Source organism: Branchiostoma floridae, chromosome 14, assembly GCF_000003815.2.
Source record: "Branchiostoma floridae strain S238N-H82 chromosome 14, Bfl_VNyyK, whole genome shotgun sequence".
Taxonomy (NCBI): Eukaryota; Metazoa; Chordata; class Leptocardii; order Amphioxiformes; family Branchiostomatidae; genus Branchiostoma; species Branchiostoma floridae.
Window position 1 is genome coordinate 16,396,934 of NC_049992.1, and position 23,562 is coordinate 16,420,495.

General features: G+C 40.3%; 1 protein-coding gene across 1 annotated transcript in view; it reads left to right on the plus strand.

The window, feature by feature from the left end:
- Positions 1-1,179: 1,179 nt before the first annotated feature.
- LOC118430629 (rootletin-like) overlaps positions 1,180-23,562 on the plus strand; it is a gene marked incomplete in the record, with an annotated part of 50,011 nt that continues 27,628 nt past the window's right edge. The window contains 14 exon segments of the mRNA XM_035841611.1: positions 1,180-1,299; positions 2,322-2,372; positions 2,720-2,773; positions 3,298-3,360; positions 3,783-3,875; positions 4,050-4,136; positions 4,370-4,462; positions 4,575-4,667; positions 4,818-4,901; positions 6,204-6,287; positions 6,703-6,786; positions 7,254-7,340; positions 10,956-11,147; positions 19,157-19,240. Of these exon segments, the coding sequence (XP_035697504.1) occupies positions 1,249-1,299; positions 2,322-2,372; positions 2,720-2,773; positions 3,298-3,360; positions 3,783-3,875; positions 4,050-4,136; positions 4,370-4,462; positions 4,575-4,667; positions 4,818-4,901; positions 6,204-6,287; positions 6,703-6,786; positions 7,254-7,340; positions 10,956-11,147; positions 19,157-19,240 (1,200 nt within the window).

Below are 23,562 nucleotides of genomic sequence, written 5' to 3' on the forward strand. Positions count from 1 at the left end.
ATTGAAAGAAATTGCACCATAGGAGATAATTGCATTGAGAAAACAAATGCAGAATGGTAGAGGAAAGACAAGAGTAGAGAAGATTTCAAAATGGCAGGTTTCAAACTTGTCCGTTCTATAAAGATACTGATTTTCAGGCATATTCAGGTATAATAATTCCACGTTGAGGCTGATAGAATGTTGCAAGTGTTGGTTCATCCATGATGGACACCTCATGAATAATTAATTAGGTAACAGGTGGTTGCCACAAAGATTATCTTGTAAATCCTATAGGTGGCGTGCATTCAATAATTTTTACATATTTAGAGGAGCAAAAACCTTATTTCTATGGGGAATGTCATCTTGAGAAACATCTACTGTCTTCTAAAAAGTCTTTAAGTCTTTTTCATTTCTTCCGGCCAAAAGTAGTAAATGCATTATAATACAGGGTGTTCGTTTCACCTTTTTGACATGCACTAGTTATGTTGATAGTGCAACCTTTGTTTACAACTGAAAGGTTAGATAAATGTAAATATGTTTAACATACTGGATCTTGTACTTTGGAGATTTGGCTAAAAATATGTCCATCCCAGTTCACTTACTTGGTTTAAGCTCCCGTCCACATTGACAAGTTCTTTATGTAGCTTTTTACAGATGTTTACACACAGTTTCTTTACTTTCCCAGCCTGTGGACTTGACCTAATTGTTACCTAATTATTCTGGTCGGTTTTACGACAGCCTGTTTGATATCTTTATTTGCACTCCTACCAACTTGACTGAGGAACGTGACTGGTGAATTTTTCTCAGCTACAGGCCCCCCTAAACCTTTACAAAGCTGCGTTATGTGCTCTTCGGATTTACCGAATTGACACCTGAATTGCTACACGTAATCCTCTTTTGTTTGCATGTCCCCTACCTTTAACTTGCCCGTCCAATCAGATGGCTTGAAACATGAATATTAAGTAGGCACAGGGTGAGTAGGGTTTGGTGTTTGGAGCTGTGAATGGCTTTGAGAGGACCCCCCATGAAGGGGGGACGCTATGGGTTGTCCTGGGCCTGCCCGCTATTTGCATAATGAATACACCTGTCTCTGGTGACCCGACGCGTTGAGAATGTAGTGTTATGTTTCTTAGCATTGTTTCGCCGTTTACTTTTCAATGGTAACAGAGACGCGAGAGGGTAGTGGCATAATTAACGCGGGTACAATCCGCTGGTTTGACTCGGAGTGCTCGGTGGACAGCTAGTGCCGTCAGTGCAGAGCTGGTCAAAATGAGCGAGGAACTGTCTGCATCAGGGTTTGTGAGGAAGCGAGTGCAGCGGGCAAGTAGCACACACACTCAGGAACACTTCTGGGCCACCGTTATGTCAGAATGATTTGTACTTAGTGTCACATGTGAGATGAAAAATTGTAAGCCAGCAAACAGGAACTCACAGTGCATCATAGGTCAAATGCTTGGAAACATTTCTTGCAGTGTTCACTGAAACTACCTCAAGAAACTTATTTGAGGTTTAAAGTATGTTATTGGATGTAATAATCCTGAGATTCAGAGAGCAGGAACTTCAGTTATTCCTTAGCAATAGCCGTCTATACAAGTTTTTGTTTACAAGTTGGTAAGGCCCTATTTTTAAGCTGGAAACGTGATACAGTAATTTGTTATGAAGCTTGGTGATGCTAGGCTCACCTTTATAGTGACTAGTGGCCTTGGTTGTAAAAGGACAATGACTTTGACTTAGCAAGCTGGGGTCACACCGGTTCGTAGTTGAGAGTAGCTCAGACCAGGTCAGTTCTCGGCCAGTGAAAGCACAGCTTAGCTTCTTAGCACAATCCCTCTTCAAACAGAGCAAGCTGCTCAAATGTTTTGTGTTGGTAAAACGATCGATATCCCACGCTAGGGCGACCGATTTTAAGAGCTCTCTGCCTTTAAAAGGACTGGGCTAAAGCTACAGCTATTTCACAGGCTGTACTTGAGTTGGAAATGTAAAGAAAAAATGTTTTGAATTCAGACAACAGGCTAGCTTTGTATTTGATGGCTTGCGATGTTAACCCCATATATTTTCTATACTTCCTTTAAAATCTTTGCTGAATTAGGTGCTTGGTATTTTCAGAAATTTGACAGGTTTAATTAGGATGTAGAATTGTCACGGGGATTCAGGTAGAAGGATGCAATAGATGAAATGGAAGATTAGATTATTTCTATGAGGGACGTAATTTACATACAAAGTTTTGCTCGCAAAGGTGCATTGTATCAGCTTTGCTGCCAATCCAACTTTCTCAAACAATTATCAAGAATTCCATCCGAGAGGAACGATAACTGAATGTACTTTGATTTTCAACACTTTAGCTTGAGAGATTGTTTCAAGTGAAAGGAGGTGCACCACTCTCAAATGAGGAGGTACATATCGTTCATTACTATAGTTAAACTTGCATCCATTTTCTTGACTTCTCAAAGTGAGTATGTCTATGTTCAGCTTGGCTTTTTGTAAATGGTCAAATTCACGCACTTTGTATTTGCTTTGTTCTACTTTCTGCTATCTCTGTAAAACTAGAATTTAATCAAATTGAATGCCATTGGACACCCTGCAATTTTTCTCTGACTTAACAAGTTTCTTTCAAAGTTATTCAATACCAGTAGAGTAGCATGATTTTATTGATCCTTTTAAAAGTTTGTGAATTTTTTGGTTGCTGTGAACTAACTATGTGTGAACTCTTATTTAATTCACAATGCATTGCATGCCATAGTTGGAACAGGAAGGCTTGGAGACATGGGAGAACCCATGGGAGAAAATTTCCACGGTAACCGTCGCCATAGCAACAGCATAGATACTGCATGTTTCAGAAATGCGGTAGATTTAGGCCATAGGTCGCATGAGCATGCCAGAAAGTTTTGAATGACAGCTGCAATTCAAAGTTGATAATGCACCAATAGTTACCATTGACTGTCGACAATGTTTAGTGTCTATTGTGATTTTAAAGTTTTGCATGACAGCTGCGATTCAAAGTTAATATTCATAATAATTTAAAGACAAATTCACCAGTAATTTCCGTAGGCCAGTTTGACATCTTTTAGATGATAATTCTTAGTAGTTCAATCAAAGCTGAATTTTTTGTTGCAAGTTAGATTCAAATTAGGAAAGAACTGCATGGTTATTGGATTGCTTATAGACTATTTGAAATATTAGCACCTATAGTCACATCTTATACTAGATTTAGTATTTATTACCTTTAGCCAGCCATTTGCATCCAGTAACATTAGTGAGACTATAAATTATAGACAACCATCTTCTAATCCTTTCTCCTCATTTCCCAATGAATTCTAGCTTGAAAAAGCTTTGGAGTTCGAAAGTACCTACCACAAGAAGGCACGAGACCGGATTTCAGCGGTAAATAGACTCATGAAAACTCCATTAAAAATGCATAGCGCTGGATTTTCCCATCTACTTTCTCTCTGTGATGCCTTGTGAATGCAGGGATTAGTGGGTCAAATCCACCAGTCTTGTGATGTTTACTTTTTGCCTTAAAATAAGTTAAATAGCAGTGATGATGTTGTTGACTTCTAGATTTTGAGTGTTGATAGCCTGTCCTTGCATGGTCGTATACTTGCATAGAATTTTGGGAAGAAATATATATGATTGTGGCAGAATTCAATTACTAATAGATAAAATGGAATGATTTGCAGATAACATTTTAACATTACATCGAAGGCTATGGCACAAAGCTCTTCAAAAATACTAGGTTATATCGCTAGCAGTTCAAAGGAATTAGGTTGGCTATTTGACAAGAGTCCTTGTTTTCTCCTGACAAGTTGAGTGAAGTATTGAAGGAGATGGAAAAAGAGTCACTAGACAGAACTATCCTGGATCTGAGGAACCAACAGTTACAAGAGATGCTGGCTGAGGTAAAGGACTAAATTCCTGTTGCAGAAATCCTAAACTTGTCAAATTGTTAGACCTATAGTCTCGCAGTTACTACAAGACTTGTAAAAATGTATTTTTGCAAGTTGTTTGCAAATCAGAGCATCAAATTATCTAGAAAACTAATTGTGGACTTATTGCCCTTGTCCTGTGGACAGTTGGAAAAGGAATACCTGCTTGTCTGTGATGACAAGAGTCAGGAGTGTGCAGCCCTGACAGAAGAGAACACAATGCTACTAGAACAGGTACTATAGCACTCTTCTCCACTGGATTGGCTTAGTCGTGAAGTTAGTTCAAATAGTGTATTTTTTTAAACAGACTCAGACTACACTAGCTTACAGTACTTACAGTGGCAACACATAGATTATCTCGAAATGAAGATTGATAAAGTCCCTGTAATTTTGATGGTGATATGACAGAAATTTGAGAAAAAACAACAATTTCCCTTATTGACTGACTTCTACTGTTGTACTGGTAGTTAGAAAAGGAACACAGTGATAAGAAGATGTTCCAACAAGAGTGCAAGAACCTCACCACTAAGGCTGCACAACAGCAGCAGCAACTTGAGGAGGTAAACGACCAAGATTTCTTCCCTTAATTCCTTCAAATGATGATTTTCCCTTTTCCTTATATCTGTGCTGTCTTTCTGTCAGAAATATTCAACAATCTCTCCCTTCTCTTAGCTGAAAAAGAAGTTGGAGGACTTGGAAGATGAAAGACAGGAGTTAGAAACAAATAAATTCCAGCAAGGTGTTCTGGAAGAAAGAATACGAGAGGTACATGCATGCATTAAACGATACATAATATCAACGCACCTCCTTTATCATTCATCAACATTTTTAGCATTTTAGGATACAATTGTTCGTTTAAATGCATTGAGGTTGTAGTGCATACCCTAATGCTGAATGGTCTTGGATCTATTTTAGTTGGAACATGACTTGGAGAGTGACAGAAAAGAGATGGATGAATCAACAAGACTCAATAAAGAGTTACAGGAAAAAGTTGAAGAGGTATCTCTAATCAATGACCTTAGGCAATATAGTCTGGCTGCTTTTACATCTCCATTTGCTATAGTTTGACAATTCTAGAAATCCCCAGAGTTAATTGTAGGTTCCCAGATTATCTCTAATATAACCAAGAATGATGCCAACCTCAGTATTGAGCTGCTAAGGCCTCATGGTCACAGTAGAAGCACAATGTAGGCCCAGTCTATATTTAGAGCAAGGCTGCCCAACACAGGCCAAAGCAAAGCATGTTGTCCTCCCTTGGCTGGGTCTCAATATCCCATAGACACTGGGCTTAGAAGGACTTTAAAGTCACGCCTCAAGTAAAGACACCCTTGTGCCTCTACTATGTCAAAGGCTTTAGTTTAAGCTATGGTTCAAAGCTGTAGGATTCAATTTAAAGGCTAGAGCTTTAAAGAAGAGGTCCTCTGCAGGAATGTAGTGTAGTTTTTACAGCTAAATGTGTAGCATTTCCGACCCTAACATGCATGGGCAGAACACAACCAATTGTTAGTCCCACAAATTCAGTGAAACATGTATAAAGTGTAACCACAAACTTTATAAAACTGGTCTGTAGACCTCCAAAATTGAAGAAACACTCCAGTAGGCTACGAGGGGCGTGCAAGAAGTAATGGCCCTGACCCATTTCCCATAGCAGGAGATTAATGAAACTTGGCACAGATATTAGTCATTCTCTTCATAGGAATCACCCAGAGTTATGCATTTCTCCCATCGTTTGATGCAGCTCTGAACACCGTTTTTGTAGGACACCCCAGGTTGGTCCTCCAACAGATGCCTCATCAATGGCAGAAGAGGAACAACCAGGTCTGGGAGCTGTTTCCACAGACTTCCGGCCACGTTTGAATTCAGGATGCCAGCGTTTTACAAGGTCATATGATGGGGCATCATCACCATAAGTTTCATTTATTTCATCAAAAGTCTTCTTTGGTGTGCGTCCTTTCAAATACAAAAACCGGATCACTGCGCGACACTCAACTGGTTCCATTTCACACCTGGTCCATTTCGCACCTGACTAAGTTCATACACCGGTAAATCAGAAACCACAATTAGTTCAGAGCTGTCTTTCGCAACATAACCCATAGAGATATGAATCATTATACATACAAAATTTCATTTAGATCAGACGACTGGAAGTGGGTCAGGGCCATTACTTCTTGCACGCCCCTCGTAGTTCGATGTATTGTACATCTCTTAAGATCTTTCTTCAACTTGTCTTAGTCCACTAAGAACCAGTCCTTTGCTGCTATCATTACTGTTTTTGTGTGTAATCTCCGAACTGTGTCCTAGCTGGAGCATGACCTCAGGCGCAAGACACAGGAGTGCTGCAACATGGAGTTAGTCAACTCTGAGATAGAGGAAAAATTGGAACAGGTCAATGTTATTATCCAGTCATCCATTCAGCAGTTTTCTTCATTTCTTAAAACATTTCGCTTTGATCTTCTAGTAAGCAGGCAAAAAGCATTGTAACTATAGATCAAATAATAGTAGCTGAAATAAAAAGTTAAAGTTAGATTTATTGGAAATAATGATTGCTCTTATCTCTTAAATTCTGAAATACAGATCACATATGTTGCTGTTAGTTTTCTCTTGAATCTACCTCACCTCACCTCACTGGTCCCATAGCCTCACCGGCCGTAGGGGCAGCAATCCCATCAACATAAGTCTTGAATCTACAGTAACTCGAATATAGGACTGTTTTTCAGTGGTAAAACTGTTAGAAGTCGCTGTCTTTTCCCCTCATCATCTCTTGTACTAATGCTGATGACTTGTGTGATTGGACCTCTAGGTTCAGGAGAGTTTTGCAGTCAGTAAGAGACAATGCCAGTCTTTGGCAGCACAGAAATCCCAGCTACAGAGTGTTGTAGAAGAGGTACTAACATTGCATGACTGTACTACTTTATTCTGACTAACAGTGCATGGGTAATGTCAAGGCATACCATATCAGTTTGAAAGGATTTTGATTCAAAAATACAAAGTCAAGGTTTTGATACTGTGAAGCTTTCATGTTCTCAAAAGTTGGAGCGCAGTTTACTTTTATTACTGCTGATATTTGATGCCTTCACATTAGCTTGTACACTTTGATCTCTCGTTATACTTTTATCTGTCTCTAAATCTACAGACTGAGGTATATTGTAGAAGGCTTAGGACTCGTCACTTGTCAGATTTTCTGTTTAACTATAAGACTAAGAACATACATGGATCTTATTCATCAAAAGTAGACTAGCTCGAACTAGGTCAAATCACTGAAGCCTAGATTAGGTTATGTTGATTAGTTGTTGTTTTGTGTTGGCACATGTTTGTGATAACCGAGGCACCTGTATTGCCGTCCCACCCAAGCTAGAGGTAAAAGTGGAGGAGTCTCCCCGCCAGGCCACTCAGAAGATGCTAGAACAGTATGAGGAGCTCGAAAATAGGTTACAAGAGGTGACTGGATCATACTCATTATACTTGTGACATGGTCATGGGCCCTATTCCCTGCCCCCCACCCCACATGGAACTTTTGCCTAAGTTCTATTGTTATGGTGTTTTCATTATTTGTTAGTGGAGGGATAAATGAAAGTTTGTTATAATGCCTTGCAGCAAAGTTTCCCAACCCATATATGGGCTTATAAGGCATCATGATCAAAAGAATATAAAGATTTTTATCTCTTTGAATCATTCTCTGCTGTAAAGTTCAGGGCATAAACTGATAACTTTGTACATTGTAGGACTGGTAAAATCCACAAGGAAAAGGGCCCATTGCCATGTTAATTACAGTTGTTGTAGATATATGTGTCTATTAGTAATCATTTATGTTGTGGATATGGTAGATTGTTTGCAAAGTAGACAGTTTTTCCAAAGTTGTAGAATTATATCTTACAATGGTAATAAAAGATTTCGTTTCGGGTTTTTTCTGTGAGGATTTTACCCTTTTAAATCTGTTGTAGATCTTCAGTCACTTTCTTTGCAGTAAGACGTGATAATACTTAGCAGGTATCTTGTAAATGGCAAAACACATTTTGAATCTCTTTATCAGATAAATATAATAACCTCCTCAGCAGATTAATGATTATGTTTGATCAGTTATATATACATAGGATCAATGCTTAAGACAAAGTTTAATCGCATAAAACAACAAGCATATAATATGCTTGATGATACAAACAACTTAAAGCTGGCCTCATGCATCATAGCTGCGAATATCAAGTGCTCATTCTGGTCATCCTTGCTATGGAGATTCTGCGCATGCAAAACAGCGACTCCCCACACTATCACAGCGTCCTCCCATCTCCCAATGCCTTCCTACGTTCCCGCGCTGGCAGCAAACGTGTGCGACGTTTCCCGGTTTCCCACACAACCCTCCCCCTTCCTGCCGCAAAGCTGGAGCAGGTGCTCAAATGGGAGGAGGAGGTTCGGGCGCAGGAGGCCGCCAAACGGGAAGAACTCGAGGTGGAGAACGAAAGACTCTCCAACAAAATCAATGAGGTGAATATGGTGTGCTGTCTGGGACATAAGAAATAATGAAGACGTCAATAATGTTTCAGGCGTCTCATATAAGAGATTGGCAACACACTATATGTACTACTGAAGTCCTGACTTGTACGCAGTTTGGTATCCGGTGTGATATATCTTCATGCTAGGAAAATAATACACTGGAGGAAATATTCTTGAAATCACTGATCACAGACCACAATATAACAATGAAAAGAATTTGCAATCATTTAGACTTTCAACCATTTAATTAATGTTCTGAAATGACAGCACTTGGTTTGTACAACAAGGTGTTTTTTGCTGTTTGGTATTGAGGACTTTTCTTCACACAATACAGTAGAATGCACCAATTTCTGAATGTTTTTCCTACCAGTTGGAGTCCCAACTAGACTGGGAGCACAATGCTCGGGAACGAACCGTTTCCGAGCTGCGCTTTGCACAAATGACAGTCGAGAAGAAACAGCTCAAAATACAAGAGGTATTCTCGTCACCACACTTGTGTGCTGTTCTGTGTGTCTCTCTTCAACATTAATACAAAAACATACTTATTAAGTAATAGATAATGATATGATAATTTCATAACTTAAATACAGAACATAATTAGACATTTCCTTGTCCAATCTGAAAGAACATCATGGTACCTTGACTTGTATTTTGTCACTTGTAGTATAAGGCTTAAGTATAAGTGTTTCTCTTCCTAGTTGGAAAAAATCATTGACGGACAGAACAAGGAAAACCAGAGGAATGTACGAGAAATAAACTCCATGAGACATGACATCGAGAGCAAAGAGGAGGAGGTTAAGGAGGTATCCAAGAAAACTTACCTTACACTTTGCAATCAGAGCAAAAATTCCTTAAAGTGACTGAGTGTCTTCTTTGTATGATACTAATAAGTGATGCAGCTTTATTTGGTGCTGTGTGACAACTAACATTTTAAGATATCCAGAAAAACAACATAGCATTGTTAAAGTCAATATTGAAGGCTAACATTTGAAGTCTTACTTGGAAGTACAGTAGAAACCGTTTATTTGCACACCCCATTGCCAGCGTATTTTGTGCAATTATCCGGTTGGTGCAACCATGCAAAGTTATCCAGCTGGACAGCACCAGTATTCCTTGCAATTAACAGAAGTATACCTTAATCCGTTGTGCAATTAACTGACTTCTACTGTACTGGTAACTCGTGATTGTCCTGCCCGAACCCCCTGTAGTTGGAACAGCAACTTTCCCAGTGTGGACAGGAGATTGAGAAGGGGTCTCGGGAAATCAAGGCCATGAACTTTAGGAGCAGCAAACAGGAGGACCAGATCAAAGAGGTGCAATATCATAAAAATCATGATGACAACAATAACAAATCATAATGATTTACCATCACTAAAATCCCTCTAGGTATCACCTAGAAATTAAAGGCTATTCCATCTTAAACTTTCAGGTGGTTGGCCAGAACATTTTACAAAAATCAAAATTCTAAGAAACAGGAAGATCTGTATCTTGTTATTGCAATAACATCAAGAGGAATATCATATTTGAACCACCACCTGAGTTTTTTTAGATGGAATAGCATACTCTTAATCATAATTAAACCACATCACCAGTTTTTGTGCAGTGTCTGTTTCTCCTTTGGCTTTCCCTTTGTCAAAAATAAAACTTGAGAATACACAGTTATTTCTTTGTGTGCTGTGGCCTTCTTTTTCCCAAGCTCTACTTAAAGTGTTGCGCGTCATATTAAGAGCTAAGTGATTAAGAAAACGTATGTCTTTCCTTTAATTGTAGCTGGAACATCGCACCAAGAGGGATTCACGTGAGATCCAATCCCTCAATCTCAAAAATGAAAACCTTCAAAAACAGATTGAAGAGGTATAATAAAAAGTGTGTCTTGTGTCTGTGTGTCTTTACTCTAATCCAAATAGTTTATGTCTTCAGTCTAAGAAATCTTTTTTAAACCTTAACAGTTAATTTTCTTGCATCCAAGCTATTCTGATGCAGTATGCAAACGCATGTTGAGAAAATGACATCAAAAGTTGAAAACATCTTTTGATGTCAGTTTTCTCCTATCTCTTCTGTCAGCTGAAACAATATCTGGCAGAGGAAAAGGGAGAAAAGGACCAGAAAACACGCGAGGTCCAAGGGCGCGACCAGGATATCAAGCGCAAGAATCGTGAGATTTCAGCCTTGAAAGCAGAGAAGCAGGAACTGGAAGCAAAAATAGACGAGGTATCATAGATTCTGATAGCGCAGAAAAAAATCAGGACATATCTTTTGTTATATTTCAGTTTGTTTGGTTTTTTTAACATTATCTTTTTGGAGACAACAACTTTCTAGTAGTCTTTACCAGACGTCTTGGTTGCTACAGAAATGCTGTTTCGGCAGTGATGATTGGCCAAATACAGAGAACTATAATATGCCAGCTTATTCCTTTGGCATATCATCTCTCCGTGTTTGACCAATTTCTGTAGCAAACCAAAGAGTCTGGTAGAGACTATTTTGCTAAGAAATCATGTAAGACTCAAGAGATGAAGTTAATCAGTTTGCAGAATCAGCACGTTTTTATCTATCCCACTTCCGTAGCTGGAGCAGCTTCTGAAGCACGAGACCGGCGAGCGCGAGCGCGAGACCACGGAGAGCAAGAGCCTGGCCTCGCAGAACATCGAGCTGCGCCGCAAGCTGGAGGACGAGCACGCCAACTACAAGCGGAAGCTGCAGGCGTACCAGGATGGGCAGCAGCGCCAGGCACAGCTCGTGCAGAAGCTGCAAAGCAAGGTTGGTTTCTCATTGTCATGTTTCCACATACTAGTCTGTGTAACACAAACTCTGCCGTCCAGGGCTGTAACTGGCCCGTCCCCGCAGAAACCGGCCAAATGTTGGACGATCTTCTTCTTTTTGTACTGCTCAGCCCCCTTGACGGGGATTAATAGCAGTGCGCATGTTTGTTAGTTACGGGTGATAGTGCCTTAAAACACAGGGAAAATAAAGGCAAAACACAAAAGGAACATAAACAACTGATGGGTGCAAGGGACAAGACAAGTGAGTGCGGTGAGTTAGTGTTATTTACATATATACAAAGACGTGTAGGGGCGACTCAATGCAGCAGGGCCCTCCCCAGTTCGGTTTTGAACTGGGAGAGAGACCCCGCCTCCGCCACACCAGGCTCAAGTTCATTCCACTCCTGGATGGTACGAGGGAAGAACGAGAGCCTATAGAAGTTGGATTTGCTCGCGATGGCCTGCAGCTTGAAAGCGTGGTTGGTGCGGCGGGAGCATCGAGTCGCCAGGACCAGTTTGGATGCATGTGGGACAGAGATGTTGTTATGGATGATTTTGTACATGGTAATGAGTCTGGCGTTCTTCCTTCTGGATTGCAAGGACTGCCAGCCCAGTTGATTGATTAAAGCAGTGACAGAGCATGAGTCTCGTTGGTAGTTGTTTGTTACATACCGGGCCGCTCGTCGCTGGACCATCTCGACCTTCCTCACCTGATCTTGGGTGTGCGGATCTGCTACAAGCAAGATTTCATCAGGATAGTTTAAATACAGGGTTCAAAATACTTGTTTACCATTGCTGAGAAGCTTATGTTTTCGGTGCTGTTTGTAGGACCTGGTGTGTTGGTGGATAGATCTTACTCGTGTCACTGTCAAAAGATAGGGGATGCTGTCTGAAATGATTGACCATTTCCTAACCTATCCAGTTGCTTTAGTAACTGTTACCTTGGGATATTGAGTTATTCCAAAGTGTCCATGGTTACTCCTCCAAGTATAGCTAGTAAGCCCAGACCATTGTAACATTGCTACATTCAGTCAGTTTGATTGCTTCCCCAAAAATTCTCCTAATCCTAGAAACCAGAAGTATTCCTCTGATTATTTCCATCTGACAAACAGAAATGTGAAAGTATGTTTACTGCACATTCCTTTATATTAACAAGGAATGTAAAAGAACACAATGTGGCAATAATTTTTGGCTTAGATCACTAGGTAAAACAGTTGCCAATCTTTTTTAGTATTGAAAATGATAATCATTTAAAAGAGACACGTGCAAGATTTGTTGCATAAATATTCACTGTTACCATGATGGTATGTCTTTTGACTATTTCTGTACTTTGTTCTTTATTATAGTTACACGTATAGTCAGAGTGAAATGATCCTTGCCTTGTTTTTCATCCAAACTGAACTGTTGTGAAGAGTCTTTCTCTTTCAAACCATGGAGTGTTGTCAGGGCGGGAGCATGAATGAATACCTCTGTGAAAATTCAAGCGTCTCAGACGGCGAAACGCCGTTTGCGACAACCGTCCAAGGCGTCTTGAATTATTGGGACGCTTTGGACGGTTACGGCGGCGGACGGCATGGGACGGGCTTTTGAACGCCCGACGAAACGTCCAAGACGGTCCGAACGGCATAACAAACGCTCGGACGCGTCTAGATTGGCACTTTAGACGCGTCCGGTCGGACGTTCGGGACGTCCGAGACGGCGTCTGAAAGCGGGCAGCCGGACGCTCCCGCGCTCCGTCGGGCGGGCCCCCCGCTGGGAACAGACGTCTCTGCGGACGGACCAGACGCCGATTGCGACGGACGTAAATGACGTAATCCAGGCTGCTGGGACGGATCGGACGCCGATTGCGACGGGCATAAACGGCGTAATCCAGGCCGCTGGTACGGGCGGTAGCCTCCACCACGCCTTCCCACGGAGGGTACAGATCGTAAAATTGGACAGAAAATGGAATGAAAGGCCAAGAGGCAGTTATCGCTATATTATTAAAGGTTAATATCTGGGCCAAACTCCTAGCAAAATATTTTTTCTTCAAGACACAGTTTTAGTTAGTCAGGCAGTACAGTAGAAACTCATAACGGGCCGGTGCATTTAATTTGGAACGTGTGCAGACGGCTGTCCGGACGCCGTTTCTGACGGCGTCCGGTCACGGCTATGATTTTATGGCCTCTAGGGATAAGCGTTCCCACATACCAAACAAACAAATATTCAGCCAGGCAGTGAATTGTAGAAGACCACCCACCACCGGGCCGTCAGGTTTAGCTAAAATCAAACACAACTTGAACAAATTTCTTCGTAAATTGTTTACACGTACTCCGCGGCGTTTAATCAACTTTGCTACATGTACGAAATTCAATACGGCCTTCAATCACGTCCGCGGCTTTTTGTGCCGCCGTGCCGACACGTTACATCAGAATGGACGAGCCCACATAACATCAAGGGTAAATACAGGACGTTTGAAATTTTCTATCGTAAATTTTAATTGCACCAGTATTTGCTAAAGACTGGATATATAAATGTGAAATAACGTTAAATTTTCTACAAGATCATAAGTCATTTTTTTTTATTTCGAGGTAGCGAAATAAAGTCTTCCGTTTCATAAGTTCCTAACCCCAAGTAGTTGGAAGAGCCGACTAAGATTTTGATTGGCACCGGCAAAATCGGTAGGTGCTATCTCATTATCTGTTGTCTAAATCTACATTTTAACAGCATTATCATTCTTAATAGAAACAACAGATATTTTTTACAAGTATTCTACAACGTGTTCATAATTCTTTTTATTTTGTGGCATCAAAACAAGATCCTAAATTTTATCATTTCTTCGCGTATGTGGGGAGGGCACCCGTAACAACAAGTCGTCGGTAAACTTTGCAACAGATGAATGTACAAAAAATTAGAATAAAATGCGAAGTATTCACTTACCGGCGCCTGCAAAGTATCGACAATCAGCTAACGGAAGAATCGCTGCTTCTTTTGACGTCTGTCACATCTGTGATTTCTGCTGTCCAAGGTTTGCTGCTTCGAGTAAGTAGTATAATTTTTCCCCCTTGTCGGCGCACGACAAATAATTTTTGTACATTCTTTTTAGTATAAATAACGGATACAGTCATCGCCGTAAACCCAACCTCAGCACAATGTCGTACAAACATCAGCTGCTACGTCTAGACGTGAAGTCCTTGGTCCAAAAGTGCGCAAAATTTAACAAACGGACATGAAATCCACAGAAATAGTCACCTTCTGAACATAAGTCCTGCAACCGCCGGAGTGTTCAACGGTCTGAAATTCGAATTCACCCGCTGAAATTGGCGCATGTGCAGAAGTTAAAACGTCGTGTTTCCCGTGGGGATCATAAGAAAAGACGCAGCCGTCTGCCGGCGTCGGGTGACTAAGTATTTTATAGCCCCATCAGTGGCCGTCTCCGACGGCAGTGGAAGGTCTTTCAGCCGTTCGGGCGTTCACCATAAAAACTGACAGAACGGCACGGACGCTCACGATGTGTCCGCGGCCGTTTCGGACGGCAATGAACGCGTCCAGAACGTCTGAAACGCGCTCGGGCGCCATTGGGCGCTTGTAGACGCCGTCCGGGCAGTTTCGGACGCTTGAATTTTCACAGAGGCAGCCTTGGATGTGTTCAAGTTTGGCGTCTGTTTGTCTGTGTCTGTGTTGGTTTGATTCCGCATTTTGTTTTCTTTTGGGTCACGACATGGCTCATTGTAGCATGCTTCAAATCATGCCAAGCGGGCTTTTATCACGAACCTTGCTTTTCAAGAAGTTGTGTTTTCTCAAAACATCTCAAGCTTTGAGGTACTTGAAGAAACAGCTTGACCTCACAAGTGACCTTTCTTCTGTTGTTGTCCATGGTTTTGCACATAATGCAAAGTGCAAGCAAAAACTGTGCACAAACTTGTTTTCTGTGACCTCTTAACAATAGGATAGCAGGAAACTATACAATGAAAACCATTTAAGGACAACATGCATATCTTCTGCCGCTATCATCAATATAACATACAAATTGTTTTCTGTAACATGTAGCTAATCTTGGTCCAAGCAGAAAACTGTACTCAAACATTCCATCTAACTGACAGCCTCTCAGGTGGTCCTAGTTGCCAAGGAGACCAAATTGTTTACTGTTGCTAGGAGACAGACTCCCCAGCAAACAGGTGGTTTCTTTGTACATGCATTTTTCCCTGCATTTTTCAAGGCAACTAAAAAAATGACATGGACCTCTTCTATATTTTCAAGAAGAATGTTCTGAAATTATGCTGACAATTATTGTGACTCAAATTCTTTCCCTTATGTATCATTAACTAAGTAATGGACAATTCATATCTGAAACATGGCACAATACAGAAGATTTTGATAAGATAAGATAGAAATGTTTTCTTTGGCAGCCCAAATGCTTGCACAAGCTGATCAAAATGCCTGCAAGTGATCTGACTAATTACCTCGGCAACTGGTAGCAAATTTGCAGAGTAACGGCAAAATTTGACAAAAAGCATTCAAAAAGACAACACCTACAAGAAATACTGAATCTACTTTTGGAATTCCGTGGTCTTATTTTGACATAATGGTCTTACTGTACATCACCTCGTGATTCAGTAATTCTAAGCTCTCAGAGTAAACTTTTCTGAAGTAGCCTTTTGTAGCATGGTATCAGCTGCTTGCACGTGACCTGTGTTTGAAAAGATCCTGGTTAGCGGGATGTCAGAGGTCAACGTTCGGTGGACATACATGTGATTCAAGCAAAAAGGTTCGAATGAGGACAGCTTGGAAAGCCTGCCACACCAGTCTTCAAGGTCATTTCATGTTTGCTGTGTGTCCTAAAGTTTGATTTGTCATTTTAAAAGTTGCTTAGCAAAGTAAGATTTAGAACTTGATAGAGAATGAATGGAAGGAATTGTTCTGTACTCAGTTGTAAGGAGTTGCTTCAGGCCCAGCTTTGGATGCTTGTTTCCTACCATTTTTATGACACATTGTAAGCATAGATAATATATTTTTTCCCCTTTACGGCTTTAGCAAGGTACATTGTCCATGCATGTTTGCAGATTTGGAGTATTGGGATGTCTACAGCACTTTGATAGTTCATGAAACTGGTTAGAAAGTTCATCATGAAGTGTAGTCATGTTAGGTTAACACTCTCCCTGACTTGACAGAAAGGAAAAACAAGGTTGAGAGTACCATAGTGTAGTGTTGAAGACTGGAGTATTTCACGAGGAAGACACAAATCTACTCTGTGGCAGGTTGTTGTGTCTACTACTTTCAGTCTTGACCTGGAGCAAGTCAAATGGAGACAGTGTTCCTGACAGAGTGCATTCATCTTGAACTAGAATACTCCTTGTGCATCCCTCAGAGCAATCTATGTCATTACACGTATGTCTACCTTTAAGTTGACAAACAGAATTCACTGATTTAGAAAACAGTTTTCAGCTACCTGAGTTAGCTGATTTTTGTACATTTTGCAAAATTTATTGCCTTTACTTCAGTGTAGCCATGATATGTGTGACTTGTTGGGGAGCTTGGTTGATTATTATAGAAAGGATTTGATGTGTATCTTGAAATTGATGGATGTCAAGTGACTTGATTCCATAATTCTTACAACAAGACTTGTTGAAAGCCCGCCAAAACGTAGATCTGGCTTCCTAAATTTGCTAAACAAACAGGACACTTGTTGACGGTTAGATAGGTCTGTTTGCAGTGTGTTCAATAATTAATGAAATGGTGCTTCAAATCTTCGACCACCCAGGCTATCTTCACTGGACACGTCTACGCTTTTTCTTGAACAATTACATCCGACCAAAAAAAAACAGACTGTTAAAAACAGAGTCTGACACACCTGTTAAAATGAGTCAGGTTCAACATCAAGGAATTTGAATTGTGAGTTCAAGTCTACAAAGACTTCTGGGACCTAGTGAGTTTCACCCTATTTGTAATGGTGTGCCAGACAGTTTAGCAGTAATCCTAGCCAGGCCCAACAAAACGCCAGCTTGCGGGTCAGGGTAATGCGATACCGCAGTCTGCGGCGTGCTTTCTGTACTCCCGCTCTTGACGTCGGCTGCAGTCTAGCCCTTCCCGACAATGTTCCCGGGAACCGCGTACAACCCCCGTCTGTCCGCCCGCCCTCCACACAAGCGATGTGAGTGACACTTCCCAGGGGATCTTGTGAAATATTTGTAACTTGTCCCAGTTGTTTGTGACACCAGGTGGTACAAGATAACTGTCACCTGCTGAAATTGTTTGGTAGTGGGCGGGGAGTCTTTTCGGAAGGACCTGCGAGAGCACGGCACTTGTATAGCCTCTTGTTAAGTGGTCTTTCAGTCTATTGTTCGCCGAGACAGTACCTAATTTTACAAGCCAAAGTTTGCCACGTTTTCCCATCAATGGGCGACCAGCAGTCCGTTACATTAAAGACAGGAGACCTTTTGAAAGGACAGTTAGGATTGGACTGGACAACACAATAGGTGATGTTGCCTCAGCACCGGCTCCGGGGTAAATGTTCTGCCCAGTGTTTGCCATGCAAATGGGAGGGGCAGGCTGGCACCAAAGGGGGGACGCTACCTTTTCATTTACCGTGAGCCAAAGTTTGTGAAACGGTTGAGTGGTGCACGGTGGCCGTCACCCGGGTTTTACTCCAGCCATCCAAGGATTAACGCAATGTGGCAACGTGTTATTACGGACTGTATGATGGAAACGTGATAGTTTCGTACAACAAGCTGCTATTTTTGGCCACTTTGGGCATAACGGGGGAGTTGAATGAAGATCTAGATTGCAGCAACAACCCAAACAGTGAGCGGTAAGGTTTAGTGTTCGGTTTCACTCGCCCTCCCCACCTGTTAGAAGGATGGAACTTTGCCATCTGCACTGACGTGTCTCAAACTTCCTTGTTCCGACTTTAGGATAGGAGTGCCCGAAGGCTCGACGACTCCCCTAACTGGGAAACGTTGCTTTCACTTGATTGACAGTCAATGGGTTTAGGGTATCAGGTGACAGGCAGGTAGAAGTTGTCCCGGGGACAGGTATGTTGTGTGGACGGCGTGCGTGTTGTGGAATCTTCAGTCACCTGGAACCCCAGGGTGACAGATAGCGTCCCTAGCGCTATTGTCACCGCTCCCAGCTACCAAGAATGTGTGGCTAAGGGTAGGATATAGATGTTAGTGAAAGGGTAATTAAGAAGATCTCCAGAAGTGGTCTGAAGAGGATTTGGGGTTAGAGGTTTGTGTTTTCTTGAGGTGTTTACCTTGTGATTACCTTGTATGGGTAGCTGTAGGGATGTTAGCTAGTTCTGGTTGTGGCCCATGTCTGTGTGCTTTTGAAGGGTCTATGATGTGGGGTTGTTTCAAACAGTTCATGTTGTTTTCATCGATCATTAATGACAGCTGTCTTATTGTGAAATGAAAAGGTATTGACTGACAGGAGCAACATTAAGCACTTTGTGAAAACATGAGTCTTGGTTTCATCCACTGTGAAAACACCTGAGTTACCTGTTGTTAAAGGGATATTCTGTGGTATCTGTTTTGTCTGTCACTAGGAATGTAACATCCTTTTAAAGAGTACCAAATTGGAATTGTTCAAAGAGCTAAATTGTGTGTACCTACATGATTTTCAATTATGCCAAGGCAAATATAGTTACCCCATGTTTGACTACTCTTTCTACCATGTATTTGTTGTTAAGAATGATTAACTTTAAAGTAAGAGATTAAGATTTGAGTGTATTACAGTACATTACTGTATGCGAAACCCTGTTGCCATACAATCTTGCAAATTTGTTTCCCATAGTAACACTGTTCCTCTGTTATGTTACAAATTTGTTGCACCTGAACACAGCAACCCTACAACAATGTATCATGTGTTCCAAAACAGTGGATCTCTTGTCGGGTTGTGCACTATTGAGATTAACTTCAGGTCTTACTTCCAGCTTGTGTTAATGACCGACTCTAACCCTATTTACATGTATATTTAAGAGAGTCTATCACATTACCTGGGTGATTAAGGTGTTTGCTTTTGTGTTGGCAGGTCCTGCAGTACAAGAAGAAGGTTGGTGAACTTGAGTCGTCCATCAACGAGCGCGAGAAGGAGAGCGAAGCTGCCAAGCTCGACGTAAGTCTCGCAAGAGGCGATGTAAGTATGCTCAGGGTTTTTCCCAGCCAATGGGAGCACTGTACTCAGCCTGCCTTGCAGATGATTGACAGTCAGCATCAGCAGAGAGAGTGATGATGTAATGCTAGTTCACCTTTATCCACGGGTTAACCTATATCCGTTGTATGTAGAAAAAAAACAAGGTATTTGGGGATAGCAAGTTGATAGACGGTGGTTTCAAACCGTAAATTAAAAAAATTAAAACTTGATGCTGTATCCCAAATTACCTTGTTTTTTTAACAACGGATATAGGTTACCCCACAAATAAGGGTGAACTAGCGTTAACCTGAAGAAAAGTAGAGTGTCTTTTTTGTTGGAAATTTTATTTGAGTGACAAGCTTCAAAATTGATTAATGTTAGTATTAGTGTCATCAGTATAGACATTACTCAAAATTTTCCCACAAGCTGCCACATCTGACAAGATAATGATTTAGTATAATTATTGGCTTCTCCAAAACTTTAACTCTAGAATTGACAAGTATTGATAAAGTTCGGTATGAGTTTTGACCGATTGGTGGACTTCTGTATATACAATGTATATCGGATTCCACAACCCATTGTTGAGAACAGTTGAGTTACACATCATGTTCTTCTCTGCTGTGCTGCTGTTGGACTGTGCAAAGGTGGGATTTAACAGTGCTTCTGGCAAGTTTGAGGCACACATCAATGAAAGAAATAGAATCTTCACCTTTAAGAAAGCAGAGTGGTGATTGGCTGCTGCTTTGTATTGTGTCAAGTAAGCTGCACGTCTGTCCAATAGTGCCTCTGGTTTTAATGGTGGTTTGGGCAAAACTGCTGCTTTTATTCTTTGCTGATCTGTGTGGAAAAGTGAAGCATTTTCATTGAAGGATATTGCCAATGTTGCTTTAATTCATATTTATTGTATCAAATTTTCTGTCAGAGTCTACCCTCAAAATTTGATCTTATAAAAGACACTTCTACAAAAGATTATAATTCGATATAATATTACCCTTTTTCTGCAAGAAATTGACCATACTTCATGTCAAGTTTAAAATAAAGTGCCCAACTACCAGATTTTGAGAAAAACCCTGGGTTACTTACAATTTTTTGAAACTATCAAAAGTTACTTTTATAACCAAGTAAATGTTCTGAACTTTTCTGATTTTTAGTTTCACTAACAGCTTTTTGATTTAGATCTTTATCGACTTATTTTTTGTTCTAGTACCTGACTTTTTTTCTATTCATGAGAAAAAATATCTCATTGCAGTGAGAATAATGCTTGGAGTGTTTGTGTGTTTTCTGTTCATTTTCTGTTGCTCTACTCATACTCATTGCTTCACATTTGACTCTTCCTTCTACTGATGCACCATTGATAATAGTTCATTATGAAGGTAACTCAGGTAAGTACAAATGTAGATTTAGTATATGTTGTTGTTGTTTGTCATTGTTGAAAGAAAGTACAGAAAATCAATAATCTTATATGTGTCAACATTTTTAGTAGAATGAAGTACAATGTACAATATGCGGTATTGCCGACTTTGTTGTGTACATTGTTTGTGAGAGATCTATAAAAGTTACTGCAAATGAACATAAGACTAAATAAGAAACGGTGTTGAACAAATTTTGAATAGAAAATGTTAGAGTGGTGACAGAAGAGAAAAATAGTTTGCAAGCTTTCAAATTTGCAAATATCCCTGCCTCAATACACTGGCACACAAAGTTTGGACCCACTGTGATATTTGTATTGACTTATGCAGTGATATACGTCAGTCTACAGTGACCGAAAACAGGTGAAACAAACATTGGGACTCTCCCAAGCAAGTTCACAGTCATTGGCTGCAAAGAGTTCTCTTCTAATCTTAGCTTGCAAGTAGGCAAATTTGCCGTCATCATTGTTGACTAGGTTGTCTGAGAGTCATCGACTTGAAAGTATAAAGGTGAACATTGTTCAGGAAAAAGTGAACTTGCATGTTGACCCAAGTTTTAGCATAGTCACTTAAATCGATTGTAGAATGTGTTGGTTCCCCAGAATTAAGCCAGACTATCGTGAAGTCATCACTATTTGCCATTTTAAGATTCCATGTACACATTCTTTATCTGGGGCTATATTTGTTCCTTCCAGTTATTGCTTAGCAATTGTCCAGCTGACAGAAATGTCAGAAACGTCTGGCATCCACTGACAGGAAGGGTGACACGTTACCTGGCTTATGTGCCACACCATCTGAAATGCCCCCTTTTTTGCCCTTTCAAGTTACAATGAGCAAAACCTCTTGTGCAATTGTTTGCAAAAAAATTTCTACACGCTCCTTGTAATAGTTCAGATAATGAAGTCACTGTGGGGCAAATAAAAAAAGTGCCTCCATTAGACTTTTTAAGAATTTATTTCAATATTCTGAAGCATAACTGAAAATACAACACTAGTCTTTTTTAAGAAAACTAGCTACTCACACTGTAAAAAGTAAGGATGTGTATAGTACCTTATTTGGTCAAATACCTGCACGTGAAAAACAGCTAGGTGCAAGGTTCAAGTCTAGGAGTTGTCCACAGTGTTATTTTCAGTCATATAGATGTTATAAAAGCTATGTAAATCAATCAGCTGTTAAAGTTAAGATAACGTTGGCTGCAAGTTATTTGTTGAAGACTTTGGAAGGTGGGATTTATATTGTAGTAATAACATATGACCTTGAATTGGAGTAGTATTTTAATCCTACCTTCTATATTGATCTAGCCTAAAAGGGTACATTCATCAATTTGTTTACCTGACATGGTTTAGACATTACAGTTTTGCCAGATATATTGAGGAATACTTTACGTACATGTTACTTATCATGTTGTACGACTCTGCTAGGATGGACATTTGCTCCAAAACCTTACCTCAAAATTGGCCTGCTAATCGATATACTGTGCTATATTGTTTACCAAATTCTATTGACTCTGTGCAATTGTAACATTTCTACTGCGAGTCCATATCCTTAATATATGAACTGGACCAAAGCGAATGACTGCCTCTCCAGCTATTCTCGAGTGACGTATTGACACATCTGTTGACTAGCCGTCAATGCTGTGTGCAGAAGTACAACTGATTGCATGCTAAACATTTCAAAATTTAACGGACAAAGTGAAGGCTGAGTCGTAACCATGTAGCCGCGGCCAACATGAGTTCTTGCAAGGGATTATGTTCACTCTCCTGATGTTCCTTTCTCAAGCTCTACCTCAACCGAAGGTTATTACATCTATTATAAGATTCCCACTTACTTGTGTGCATAACTTTTATAAGTGCTTAACATTTAGCATTGAATTTGTATAAGAGTGGTAAAGGTCATTCAGAGGTTTGATTGTATATTTTCAACGTTTTCGAGAACACAAATGGCATATTTTATTTATGGTAAAATTTAAGCAGCATCGCCATATCTATGGCAGTTTAACTGACTGGATAAGATCTTACTGAGCTTGTCCAAGAAGGAGATGGATCAATTACTATATAAGTGTGTAAACTGATTTCATTATAATTGTATATGGCCGTTTGATTGGTGAATTTACATTGTTCTAAAACATTTGACAATTTGTTAATGCAATGCTGTTTTCTTTAGGACAAATTGGACGTTTGGTTCTGTTATTGAGAGCAATAGGTTGTTCAAACTTTTGCAGTTTTTGAAACAAAAATTGCTCTGGATGAAGTGGTGTTAAGTCTTTTTTTACATTTGGACATTAAGTTGATGACTATTCGTTAATGGCATACCTGATAGCTTATTTTTCCTGTTATCGCAAAAAACAACAATGAACTAAAGACTTCATTGGGCGTGGCTGAAGTACCAAAAATATTTTGGAGTGGTGTTTTTAAGTTTAACTTGGTCTTTTTATTAGATTTGGACATAAGGTTGATGACTTGCCATACGTGGCATACCATGCAGATAGCTTATTTTCCGTGTTATTGCAAAAAACAACAAAGAACTGAGGACTTAATTGGGCGTGGCCTGAAGTACCAGAAATATTTTGAAGTGATGTTTTAGTCTTTTTGAAGTGGTGTTGTAGTCTCTCTTTTTCGATTTGGACATTAAGTTGATGATTTTCCATACATGGCATACCAGAAAGCTTATTTTTCCTGTTATTGCAAAAAAACAACAATGAACTGAGGACTTATTTGGGCGTGGCCTGAAGTACCAGAAGTATTTTGTCAGTATGAATTTTTAAAGAGGAAATGACAAGAATGGAGAATGGGACCTGTTTGCCATTATAGGACAGAGAATTACCAGGTTATAGCCCTTGTACAGACGCACAATTTCATTAAGCTGTCTCTTGTGAGACAAGATGGATGCCGTGCT